The sequence below is a fragment of the Ochotona princeps genome, chromosome 19 (assembly GCF_030435755.1).
Source record: "Ochotona princeps isolate mOchPri1 chromosome 19, mOchPri1.hap1, whole genome shotgun sequence".
Lineage (NCBI taxonomy): Eukaryota > Metazoa > Chordata > Mammalia > Lagomorpha > Ochotonidae > Ochotona > Ochotona princeps.
Genome location: NC_080850.1, coordinates 22,294,775 through 22,307,264, shown reverse-complemented (window position 1 = coordinate 22,307,264; position 12,490 = coordinate 22,294,775). Strand labels below are relative to the sequence as shown.

General features: G+C 47.1%; 1 protein-coding gene across 1 annotated transcript in view; it reads right to left on the bottom strand.

Moving 5' to 3' along the window:
- The window catches only part of FAT2 (FAT atypical cadherin 2), a 50,079-nt gene that overhangs the window by 33,534 nt on the left and 4,055 nt on the right, over nucleotides 1-12,490 (bottom strand). Inside the window, exons 2-8 of the mRNA XM_058677241.1 lie at nucleotides 10,036-10,350; nucleotides 7,799-7,857; nucleotides 5,598-5,909; nucleotides 4,216-4,426; nucleotides 2,672-2,811; nucleotides 1,899-2,180; nucleotides 611-821 (exon numbers count right to left, since the gene is read on the bottom strand). Of these exons, the coding sequence (XP_058533224.1) occupies nucleotides 611-821; nucleotides 1,899-2,180; nucleotides 2,672-2,811; nucleotides 4,216-4,426; nucleotides 5,598-5,909; nucleotides 7,799-7,857; nucleotides 10,036-10,350 (1,530 nt within the window). The remainder of the gene's footprint in view (nucleotides 1-610; nucleotides 822-1,898; nucleotides 2,181-2,671; nucleotides 2,812-4,215; nucleotides 4,427-5,597; nucleotides 5,910-7,798; nucleotides 7,858-10,035; nucleotides 10,351-12,490) is intronic.

Genomic DNA, 12,490 nt, shown 5'->3' with positions numbered 1-12,490 from the left:
TGTTATTAAGTGTCATTAAACATGCATTATCAACCATGACAATTATTGTTAATAGGTGGATACTGGATATTGTCACTTTGGTTATATTACTTATAATGAACACTAAATCAATGATAGTTCTAATCCCCACATTTGTATAACGCTTTAAATTGCTGATACAAATTAACTTACATTCTTTTAATCCTTACAATGAATTTCTGAGTCAATATTCAAGAGGAAAGGAACCACATAATATGTGGCCTTAGCAGAAAATGAAACTCTAAAACTGGGCCTACACACTTTATATTTCAGGTCCTGTCTAAGGTGCATGTATGGAGTTACTGTGATTAAAATATTCAAGGACTTCATAAGTTTCTTCTACAGAAATTGTCCCTGGTGGCTTGTATCATGGGTACATAAATTCTCCAGTAACTTCAAGAGTCTTCGTTATCACCAACTTTGGAAATGCAGTCACTTGGGTCACAGTAATTCTGGAGAGAACTCTAGAACTATCATCTGCCAAATTGTAGAGTGCCTGATGCTTGATCAGTCTGTAAAGTCATGTGTGTGGCACAGTCTTGTGTTTCCCCAGCACCTTTGCCTACCCTCTGAACTTGGGGCTGGGTCTTACCTTTCAAGAGGGAGTAGTGGACCTCAGCATTAGCTCCCCGGTCAGCATCTGTGGCGCGGACCTGCAGCAGCTCCGTACCGGGGGCTACAGTGTCGGGAACACTTGTCTCATAATGGAGCTGGGTGAAGTGAGGTGGGTGGAGATTTCCATCTTCCACGTGAATGGTCACCCACACAAAGTTCCTCTTGATGGGCATTTCCTGGTCTCGGACCTAGAGTTCCCAGAGGACAACAGAAGGAACAGCAAATGAAATGAAAGGAGCTGGGGATTAGAATAAGGTCAAGGAAATAGAATGCCAGTGAGAAATATACCCAACTAAACTTCATTTCCTTAACGTTTGCACTGATCAATGATCTTTTTTCCCCTAAAATACTCTTATCATTTGTTGATTAATAGGCTTGGCTATTTTACTGAATAATTCCATCTTAGGAAAAAGGTAAAAATAAGGAGAAAATGAATGTTCTCCAAATTCAGTCTTAGGAGACTTGGTTCTATAAGATGGCAATATATTATGCTGGACGAAAGTGCGCTGCGGTCATGTAAATGTCAGGAACACTAATATGCAGCTAAACAATTTTCTTTGTTGTAGGACTTCTCAGCACCTTAAATACATACTAATGTGTTCAGAAGCTCATAAACTAGTCCAGAACAACTGACCTTCAAGCCAGAGGATCAATCTATGAATCTAGTTGTATGTTAAGTAACTGTACGACCATGAATAAGTCTGTCTATGGGGCCTTCCATGAGAGATCAGAGAAATGGGCAGCCTTAGGACTTGGGGATAGGGTGAGGCAAGCAAGGTATGCAGCAAAACTTAGGGAAGCTGTCACTCTTGGGGTCATAAAAATGCAGCTATGTGACTTGGAGAGTAATTCTTCCTTACATTTTGTGCCTTACCTGTCTCACTTGCCTGGCCCTGGTCGGTGCTGTGTGTGTGCAGGTTGTGGATGGGGGTCTTCCAGCTGACTCTGTATAAACCTACACTGTGGTCATGAAGTCATGGAGCAGGGAGAGCTGGTGGGTACCATTTGGGCTGGGTTCGGGGAAAGCCAAGGTTGATCGAAGTTTTTTCTGGAGCCATCCTGTCTATTTTCACTCCAAACCATTCCTTCAGGAAAGCGCCTCTGGACAGCTGTGAAATGTCTTGACTGCCCCATGGGTGATGATTACGGGCATCCCTACACCTGACTCATCAGGAGAAGGGAGACCTGCAGCATGTTTCCAGGTACACCCAGCCCCAAGCACCAGCAAGCAAGCTCAGCCTTGGCTGATTTTCCAAGGTACTCACCATAACTGTCAGTGTGTGCTGGGAGGGCCCCGAGCTCAGCTCCAGCTTCCCCACAGTTACCAAAACACCACTGCTGGGGTCTAGCTGGAAGAGACTGGCACTTTCTGGGTCTTGGCTGCTGTGTATGGTATAGATGAGCCCCTTGCCCTGATCTTGATCCGTGGCCTGGACCCGAAGGAGTTCCACCCCAGGCAGGGTATCCTGGGGAACCCTGACCTCATAATGAGATTCTAGAAACTGAGGCCGATGGTGGTTAATGTTAGCAATCATGAAGATGTCAACCTGCATAGAACAGGGAGAGAACAGAGACTGTAACTTCCCAAAGACAGAGCCTGGCACTGTCTGCAACTGCTGTACCACCTATGCCTAGCACCATGCCTAGTACACAGCAGTCACTCCATGTATATTTTGAGTGAGTAATCAGATAGCACACTATCTGGTTTCCAAAAAGCAAAATTTTGTGAAAGGATCTTTACTTGAAATTCCAGCGCAGTAAGCCAGAATGAAAATTCAGAGTCCCACTCACCTAATCATCATTGCTCTCACCCATGGCAGCCCCTGTGACACCCTATTTAATTATACCTGTTCACCTAGACAACCCTTTCATTATAGAGTGTGAATAACAATTTCCCCAAGATCACAAAACTAGAGCATGGATTAGGTAAAATTGGTGGCCAGAACCTTCATTCTGAATTCGGTATTCTGTGAACTATACCACCTTCACTGAAAGCATTCTGTGCCTTCATCCCAATCAAGCATCTGATTCCTCTAACCTGGGTGGCAATGGTGTGGGAGCCATCCGTCACCTCCACGGTCAAGTTATAGCTCGACCTCCTCCTCGTATCGAGAGGCCTGGCAACGACAATGCTGCCTGTAGTCTTCTCAATGTCAAAGTCCATGTCTTTATCTCCACCTGGAGAGGGAGTGGGGAAAGATCATATGCAACTTCAGTGATTTAGGCAGCAGAAGCACCGCATGGGATTGGGCCATTGAATATACAGGGTGTGATAGTAGGTGCTAACCCTGGCTAGCAGGGCTGTGGCATTCAAGGAAGAATTGGAATCAGACTCTAAAATTCCTCTGAAACAGCTTGGTGTCCATATGAGAGGCTGGAGGTTACTTTCCTCAAAAGTTAAAAGCTGTAAATTGTCCTGTCCAGTTACTGTCTAGTTATTATTATTAAGACCCAAATAATGATACAGAAAGCGGCAAACCTATGGAGTTCAAGAGTCTCAGAGGAGGACTTAAAACTTTCTATAGAACTCGATCTTATACTAGGCTAGGGACATGCAGGAATAATAAAGCCTGCTTCGTGGCTTTGGGGAAATAATCTTGTGCCTGTACATAGAAAAAAGTGGAAATCACTTTTCAACAAGAGGAACTTGATTTAATAAGACAACAATCAAAACTATAGAATACCATGAGGCTATTTAAAATGCTCAATAGAAATTTGTGTGATAGGAAATATTTATAATATCACATTTTAAAATACTATAAAGTGACATTTTGATGTAACTGATGGTGTGTTAAAGAACGATAACTACAAGGAAATGATGTTTTGATCGCATCACCTTCTGATAGAACTTTCGGGGATTCTTATTTTCTTCTCTGTATACAGGGATATGCATTCTTCTAAATGTTCTATAGGGCATCTGTGTTAACAATGTATGAAACAGAAGTCCAACAACTAGAAGAACAATACATCAAACTAGAAGTTGGTCCAAGAAGTTAAAGAGCTTGGGCCAGGTGCATGTCCTACCTTATCTTTGAGCTAGGGTGGACATTGTGGAATAGCGCACTCTTGATCCAAGTGCCTCATTGGGTAAGAATGGGAATTTCTTCCTGATTTTGAAGATAGACCTGGGACTAGAACACTGAACATGACCCAGGAAATAGCTGGCCTCAGGCTCCTGATCAGTGAATGAAGTCAGCTCTGTTAGTTTGCACAACAAGTGGAAAAAGAAGTACAAAGTTTGTGCCTTCAGCTCTGTGTCTTCCTGGGCCCTTCATCGTAGGTTGCCCAGGCACCTGGGGTAGCCGAGGCATTGCCTAAGTCTGGCTGGGGTTACCAACAGGATCATAAATGTTCCTCCTGAGATCCCAGCAGGGGTAAAAGGGGCAGCCTGGCAGAAGTGGCATTCCTACTGTACTCTCTTATCCAGAACCAGCGAGGGGGCAGTGGGCATTCGCAGCCCAAAGTGCATTGCCAAGGAGCAGGGTTATAAGAGGGAGCAGAAGGGTTGTGCCACAAGGATTAGGGCTGGTCTGGAAGAGTGGAGAGGCTGGCCCCCGCCTTGGGCCCCAGGCCTCGCCTCACCTGAGATGTTGAACCAGAAGAGGCCGGGTCTACCCTCTACACTGATGACCCCCACCATGTGGTTCACAGGGTCTGTCTCCATGACTGTGAAGCTGTAGTGAGTCTCCTCAAAGACCAGTGGCATAGAGGATGGACGAGGTGTGGGGATCCACTCTATGTGTAGCCGAACACTGGCTGAGAGTGGCGGCTCCCCGCTGTCTGTTGCTTTGATCTGCAGAGACCAATACAAAAATTGAGAGTTGGAGACAAGAAGTAAGATGCCCCAGGCAACCAGGCCAAGAACCAAGCGCTCAATAACTCTACCCAAGCTGGCCTTTCATCCACTCAGTCACTCAACGCATACTTGCATAAATAGTCACCATGCTAGTTGCTATCGGCATATTGAACAAAACACAACCTGTGCTTAAAACATCACATTGGTGAAAAATAATACAAGTCACCATTAACTAAAAAGCTTACTGTGTGCTAGTTCCTGCACTGGACTTCATACATGTAAGCCCTTCACTTTTCCCAATAATTATAAATATCAGAACTTAGAATGCATTGAGCTCTCATTATTATCCAGCCTTACTCTAACAGCTTTATGTGAAGCATCTAATTGAATCCTTGTACAGGACCTGCAACAGGTAATGTCACCTCCCTTTCACAGAAGGAAACTGGTCCAGCATGATGAATTCACCTTCTGGCTTACGTATCTGACTGGTAATGAGGCTGGGGTACAATTCAGAATGGTTTGATAGAAGAACCCATGCTGGAGCCATCTTGCTTTTTGGCTTTTGCCAAGAAAAATCCTGTGTTCTTATCCCTGTTTTGCTGATAAAGCAAAGGCTGAAACAAGGTTAAATGGCATATCCAAGACCACACAAGATGGATAGGTGTCATGATGCCATGGATAAAGATACTGCCTGGGCCACCTTCATCCCATATTGGAGTGCCTGCCAGCTTCCTGTTAATGCACATCCTGGGAGACAGTGGGTGATAGTTCAAGTATGTGGCTTAAGCAGATGGCAGATTTGGAAATTGTCACTGGGCCCTGGCTGCAGCAGGCACCTGGAGAGTGAACCAGAGGATGGATGAGCTCTCTGCCTCGGCCCCTCTAGCTCTTTTCAAGTAGATGACATACATATTTTAAATCACACAAATGTAAAATGACAGTACCAAGATCTCACTAAAATCTTCATCTTTAAGAGCAGGGAGGTTTTCCCGACAAGGACTTCATTGCCCTCAGAGAGACAGGCCAAGAACTCTGGTGCTTTGGCAGATGTTGGGACTTGGGTTGGCTGGAGGGGAACCCCACCCTCCCAGGCCACCTGCCAACCTCCTCCTGCATCCTACAGCACAGCCACTGAGCAGCTCCAGGGCTCCCTCCCTGCCCTGCTCACCGTGAGGATGTTGTACTCTCCAGCTGCAAAGATGCTGCTGGATGACACGACACCCGTGGTGGGGTCGATGCTGAAGCCCTCCTCTTCACTCTCCTCAATACTGTAGCTGATCTTGCCATTGAGCCCCTCATCCAGGTCTGAGGCCACCAGCCTGTACACTGGCGCAGGTGATGCTGGGTTCAGCTTCTCAGGAAGGCGGACTTTGAAGAGCTTGTGGGAGAACACAGGTGGGTTGTCATTGACATCCAAGATGTGCACCACCACCCTCGATGTGGACTTCAGGGTGGGTTCTCCATTGTCGAGGACAGTCACCTGGGAACAGAAGCAAGCATGAAGAAAGCACTAGGCATCACCTCCCGCCACTACTCCACCACTGTTTGTGACAACCTGGAAATGTTAGCCAGTTTGTTCTTTGGTCTCTGCTCCTTATGTTTTAAAAATTAGTTTTATTTTTATTTGAAAGGCAGAGTTAGGGAGAGACAGATATCTTCCATCTACCGGTTCACTCCCCAAATGGTTGCAACAGCTGGCACTGAGCTGATCCAAAGCCAGGAGTCAGGAGCTTCTTTCAGGTGCCCTGCATGGGTTCAAGGGCCAAGACCTTGGGCCATCCTCTACTGCTTCCCCAGGCAACCAGGAGGAAGCTGAATCAGAATTGGAGCAGCCGGAACATGAACTGACATCCCTATAGGATGCTGGCACTACAGGTGAAGACTTAGCCTGCTATGCCATGGTGCCAGTCTGGGGTTCCTTATTTTTATTATCAAAACATGACCTACTTAGAACCCAGCTTTCAGATAATCTCATTCCTAGAAAAGTCAGTGGAAAGGCAGGAAGGAACTGAAGGGAGACAATCAGAACCTCTGCACAGAAGCTGTCTTCCTGCTCCGGAAGGCTGTGGGGCGTTTCTCAGAAGCCATTTGCTTTTTATTTGCTTGTCATTCTCATAAGCTCTGTTCTCTGGTTTCCTTAAGCCACTTGAGGTAAGAAAAAGTGAATGAGAAGGTGTTTACAAAGGAAGGGGTGGTACCCTTTGAGTCACACCTGTGGCCGATGGCATGCAACGAAAGCCCCAGTGAGGTGGAAGGCGTCAGAAGCATCTCAGAATCCGGAACTGTTTCATGTAGGGACAAATCACCTGGCATCCTCAGCTCCAAGGGCGTCGGGTGGGATGGGATATCTCCACCCACAGTGCTTCCCCATCTAAACAGTGTTTTGGTATTGAAGGGTGTCTATTACCGCGCTGGGGAGAATGCTGCCGACCCCAAGAATGGCAACGTGATTGTTGCTGATTGGTCGTGTCTGTATCTTACAGAGGGAGTAAGAAAGTCCACAGCTCCAGGAGCACAGTGAGCAGTGTTGGTTTCCTGTCTGCTAAGGCTTAAAGGCTGCAGGCAGGAGGGACACTTAAGACTACGATATCCTAGAGGCTTAATCCTCACCTTGCAACCCCTGGGATCCCATATGGGTGCCGGTTCATGTCCCAGCTACTCCACTTCCCATCCAGCTCCTGCTTGTGGCCTTGAAAAGCAGTGGAGGACAGCCCAAAGCCTTGGGACCCTGCACCAACATGGGAGACCCAGAAGAAAGTCCTAGCTCCTGGCTTCGGAGCAGCTCAGCTCTGGCCGTTGCAGCCACTTGAGGAAATGAGCCAGCAGATGGAAGATTTGTCTCTCCTCCTCTCAGTAAATTTGAGTTTCAAATAAAAATAAATAAATCTTAAAAAAAAAAAAGACTACAGGAGGAACCTGCCCAACAGCTTTGGATGGTGTGTGAATTTAGAGATGTCACAGAAAGTGCACTCACCTAACAGATAAAGGTCTGAATTTCATTCTGGCTTTCATACTGACCTAGTGTTTGACCTTAAATGACTCTCTTTCAATGGGGAAATGGATTGAAAACCAGACCTGACAAGTCCATAGCACATACTTAGCCCTCTCCTTCACTCACTGAAGGCATTGCTAATCAGTCAATGGTCAATGGTTCCTGCCCACCCTGAACTTGGTTTCAAATTCCTTCCCTCCTAAATGTGGAACAGCTAGTGAAGGATCTGGACCAACAGCCAGAGGCTTGGCTCCCCTCTGTCCTGCTCCCTGGGCCCAGTCCTGTTCTCAGCCATAGCCCCAGGGGCAGTTGAGCAGAGCTTGGCCTTTCCTAAGAAACTTCCCAACTTGGCAAACAACTTCACTGCCATCACTCACCTCCAGGATGTGTTCTTCCTTGTTCTCCCGGTCCAGCTGCCGGGCAGAGGAGAGGAGACCTGGGAAGACACAGGAAAAGGGCAGACAAGCTGAGCAAAGGGCTCTCAGGGCCGCTTCCCTGGGGTGACATCCCAGGTGGGAATTCTGGTCTTTGGAGACCAAGCACATTAAAAATGGGTAGAAATGTGAGGAAAAGAATGGGGAAGGTAGTAGTGGACGAGAACAATAGAGATGATGTGTTAGCCAAAGGACCCAGCTCTTCCTGCGATCTCCGTTAGACAGGGGTCATTGGTCAAAAACTGAGCACAGATGGACCTTTAGCCTAGCGGTTAGGGCGCTCTTATCTGTGCGATAACCTAGTGGCTGAAGTCCTTGCCTTGCAACCACCAGGATCCCAGCTGCTCCACTTCCCATCCAGCTTCCTGTTTGTGGCCTGGGAAAGCAGCATAGCAATGGTCCAAAGCCTTGGGACCCTGCACCCACATGGGAAACCTGGAAGAAGCTCCTGGACTCTGGCTTCAGATCAGCTCAGCTTTGACCATTGTATCCACTTGGAGAGTGAACCCGCAGATGGAAGATCTTTCTCTCTGTCTCTCCTCTCCGTAAGTCTGCCTTTCCAATAAAAATAAATCTTTAAAAAAAAAAAAAAAAAGACACCCATATCCCGTATTGGAGTGCCTAGGTCAGGTTCCTGCCTGACCCCAACTTCCTGCCAATGTAGACAGTGGGAGGCGACAGTGACAGCTTGAGTAATTGGGTTTCTGCCATTTGTAAGAGAACCATGCAGGAGAGAGTCTGTTGGATGCTGTATGTGCTGAGAGGACAGGGTGAAACCCTATCACCATAATGAAGTGGGGTCTTGAGCGCAAAAGCTGCTCAAAAAAGGTAAGGCCAAGAGCTGGGCAGAGGCAGGGCCTGCATGGCCTCATCTGAACACTGGCTGCAGCTGGGCCTACATGTCTGGGCTTTTCCATAAGGCAAAAAAAAAAAAAAAAACATCTCTCAGTGCTTCAGCCAACCTAGATTTGGCTTCTGTCATTTTACATCTAGAAAGGGCCTGGTATCCAAATGCACCTGAAGTTTTCATGTGTTGGATGGTAGAGTGCTGGGATTTGCAGCAGGGCTGGGGAGGCAGTCAGGGTCTTTGGGACTGGGAGACCCCTGCCCCAGGCAGGACAATGCTTCCTGCCTCAATCCCTTCCTTTCCCTACCAAGGCACTGCCAACCTCAGATCCAGCCTAAAGGCCCAAAGAGGGGACTCACTAACTCCTCTGCCTGGCCCTTGACTGCAGGCGGCTCCCTCCTTACTCCTTGCTTCAACCCCAACCTCCTCTTTCAGAAGAGGAACTGAATTGGGAGATATTCAAGATCCTTCTGGGCTTACATGCTGGAAGTCTCCTGCTCTGGGGGAACCAGGCCCAGCTTCTCCTGGAGCCAGCTGGGTCGGATGAGGCAGAGGAGGGCTCTGTCTTCTCATCTGCCTTAGGAAGTTGGATGTCATAATCTATAAATCTAGTTTCAACTTGTTGAGTCACACTGGCTCTGAGTTGCAGCAAACCTATAGTAGGTTTGTTATTCAACCCCAAGAGGAGGACATGGTTTTTTTAGCAGTCTCCACAGCAGTGGGAATCGACTCTAAAACCCTCCTGCTAAAGAGAGCCAGGCAGGTTGGCATAAATGGGAATAATATAATTGAGGATGGTGGGGATGGAGTGGACCAGAGGACACGAGCGTGAGCTGCACAGGGAGCTGCTGTTGGCCCAGCCCTAGATGATCTGGCACTGGAGACAAATGCCGATAGGAGAGTTGGCATGACTCAGTTCTCTTGTCATACTCTGTGGGTAAGATTGGAATGAGTCAAACTAGGGTGAAGGGATTCAATCCTGGCTTGTGACTTAGGGGAGGAGCCTGTTTGGGAGCTGTGGAGATCTGAAATAGTCCCATCTTAATCAGCAGGCAACCAGCTTAGCTTCCCCCAGGGCCTCAAGGAAAGAAAGCAGATAACCAATTCTTCCCTCTTTTCCCATGGCAATGGCCTTTTAGAGCAGTGTTCTCAAACTTCAGCATGCACTGAATAAGTTGTTGAAACACTGCTGGGCCCCACTCTTGGAATCTTGAGTCTGCAGGCCCAGGGAGACCCCTGACCATTTGGCTTGCACACAAGTTTCCAACAGATGCTAGTGATTCTGGCTGTGAACCACCATTTTGGTGCTTCACCCAGCTTGCTGGGCCCTTACCTGTGAAAGGGTGAATACTAAAGAATCCCATGTGGTCCCCGCCGGTGATATTGAAGGTCAGCTTCCCTTTGGAGCTGGAGTCTGGGTCCCAGGCTTCCAGCTGAAGCACGGAGGTGCCCACTGGCACACCCTCCAGGATGGAGGTGTAGAACACAGGTCTCGACATGCGGGGTGGGTTGTCATTGGCATCTGTGACCTCTATGTAGACTTCAGTGACAGCAGAGAGGGCCACGGAACCCCTGTCCACCGCCAGTACCGTCAGCCAATAAAAGGGTGCAAACTCGCGGTCCAAGGGTGCCAGAGTCTGGATCATTCCTGGGAACAGTGAATCAAATCCAAGATATTTCAGAGCTTTAAGAGGCTTTCAGAATCCCTCTACCTAGCACCCCTGCAGCTCTGCTGTGAAGAGGGTGTGTCAATGGTACTCCACACAACCGAGGACTGCTGCTGGTACGGTGTGGGTGGCAGGGTAAAACACAGAGGAATTAATGCCCTTATCAAGGCCCATTGCAGTGTTTCTCTGCCAAACAGACCCATGTCTCCAGCATTTGGGCTTGGGGAGGATTTCTAGAAGACAGTGGCAGTCAACTTACTTTTTCCTAATGCTTTCAAACTGGATTCCACTGATTTATCCCACCTTCTATATGTGAGATTTCCATTTGGTTTCCTTTAAATGGTTTCCTTCACACTTTTAAGTCCTGGCAGAAATCAGTCTAAGGGTGAAGGGGTTAAATAAATCAACTATGTTCCCTTCTCCATCCCTTCATGATTTTAGGGCTTGGCTTCATTCTCCAGCTCAACTACTCCTCGGATTGCTTATTGCTTTAGAAACTGAGGTCCTTTGGGCCAGTTTCCTAGTGTCCTTTGGGCCACAGCAAATCTGTTGCCTACGATGCCAGTATTCCATGTGGGTGCCAGTCCTGGTCACTCCACTTCCAATACAGCTAATGCATCAGGGAAGACAGAGAAAGATGGGCCACTGTATCAAAGTGGGAGACCTGAATCAAGCTGCTGGTTCCTGGCTTCTGTCTTGCCCAGCCTCAGCCACTGGGGAATAACTTTGGGGAATGGAGCAACAGTTAAAAAGCTCTCTGTCGCTCCTTCTCGCTTGATAGCTCTGCCTTTCAATAAATTTTTTTTGTTTGTTTTTTCAAAACAGTTGGGGTCTAAGTGAGCAAAAGAAGCTTACACTCTAAACGGTCACAAATTACACTCAGCAAGCTGGGCTGGGTGCGGGAGTGAGGAGAAGGCATGTCCTGTGCTCAGAACTATAGTATGTCATAGATGGCAGTTGGGAAACTGAGGAAGCATGAATTGGCCAGGATCCTGTAGCAAGTCAGCAGAAGCACTGGGCCTGGAACTGACTCTCGTTCTGGTGCCCTTCCCACTGCACTGTCCTGCCCTTTCGTTTGGAAACAAGTCCCCTACCGGCTATAAGTGCCTGAAGCCAGTAACCTCCTTAATTACTCTAGGATCATCTCACCGTGACTGTTGTAGGACCTTATGCCTGATGGGAGCTCCATGATCATTTGCTGACTGGCACTTACTTTCTATGAAGCTTTAAATAGATATGTTGGTATCATCTCTTTGGAAGACAACATGAAATATCCACTACCATTAAGAATGTATAGGGCCTGGTACAATGGCCTAATAGCTAAAATCCTCTCCATGCATGTGACAGGATCCCATAAGGGCACAGGTTCATATCCCAGCTGCCCCATTTCCCATCCAGCTCCCTGATTGTGGCTTGGGAAACCAATTGAGGACAGCCCAAAGCCTTAGGACCCTGCACCCACATGGAAGACCCAAAGAAGCTCCTGGCTTCAGATCAGGCCGTTGCAGCCACTTGGGGAGTGAGTCAGTGGCTGGAAGATCTTTGTCTCTCCTTCTCTCTGTAGATCTGATTTTCCAACATAAATAAATAAATAAATAAATAAATAAATAAATAAATAAATAACTATAGATATCCTTTGACTCAGAAACTTCATTTTTAAGTTCTTTTTTCCTTATAGAGATAGATATACATTTGAACAAAAGCAGGTAAACAACAATGTTAGACTCAAATGATAGAAGAATAGGCAGCCAATAAAGAATAGAAAATATTGTGTGCACTGATAAACAATGTCCTCATGTTGTATTACAGGAGAAAAAGTAAATTACAGAACTAACTCACTGTCCGTTGCATTTCTTAAAAAATATTTAGTTACTTGAAAGAGATCTTCTATTTGTTTTGCTGTTCAAATGGCTGTGATAGATTGGGTTGGGATTGGGCCAGGCTGAAGCCAGGATCCAGGAGCTTCATCCAACTCTCCCACTTTGGAACAGAAGCCCAAGAACTTGGGCTATTCTCTCCTGCTTTCTCGGGTGCATTAGCAGGGGACTGGATTGGAAGTGGAGCAGCTGGGTCTTAAACCAGTGCCCATTTGGGATTCCAGCACTGCAGGGCCAGCTTAAT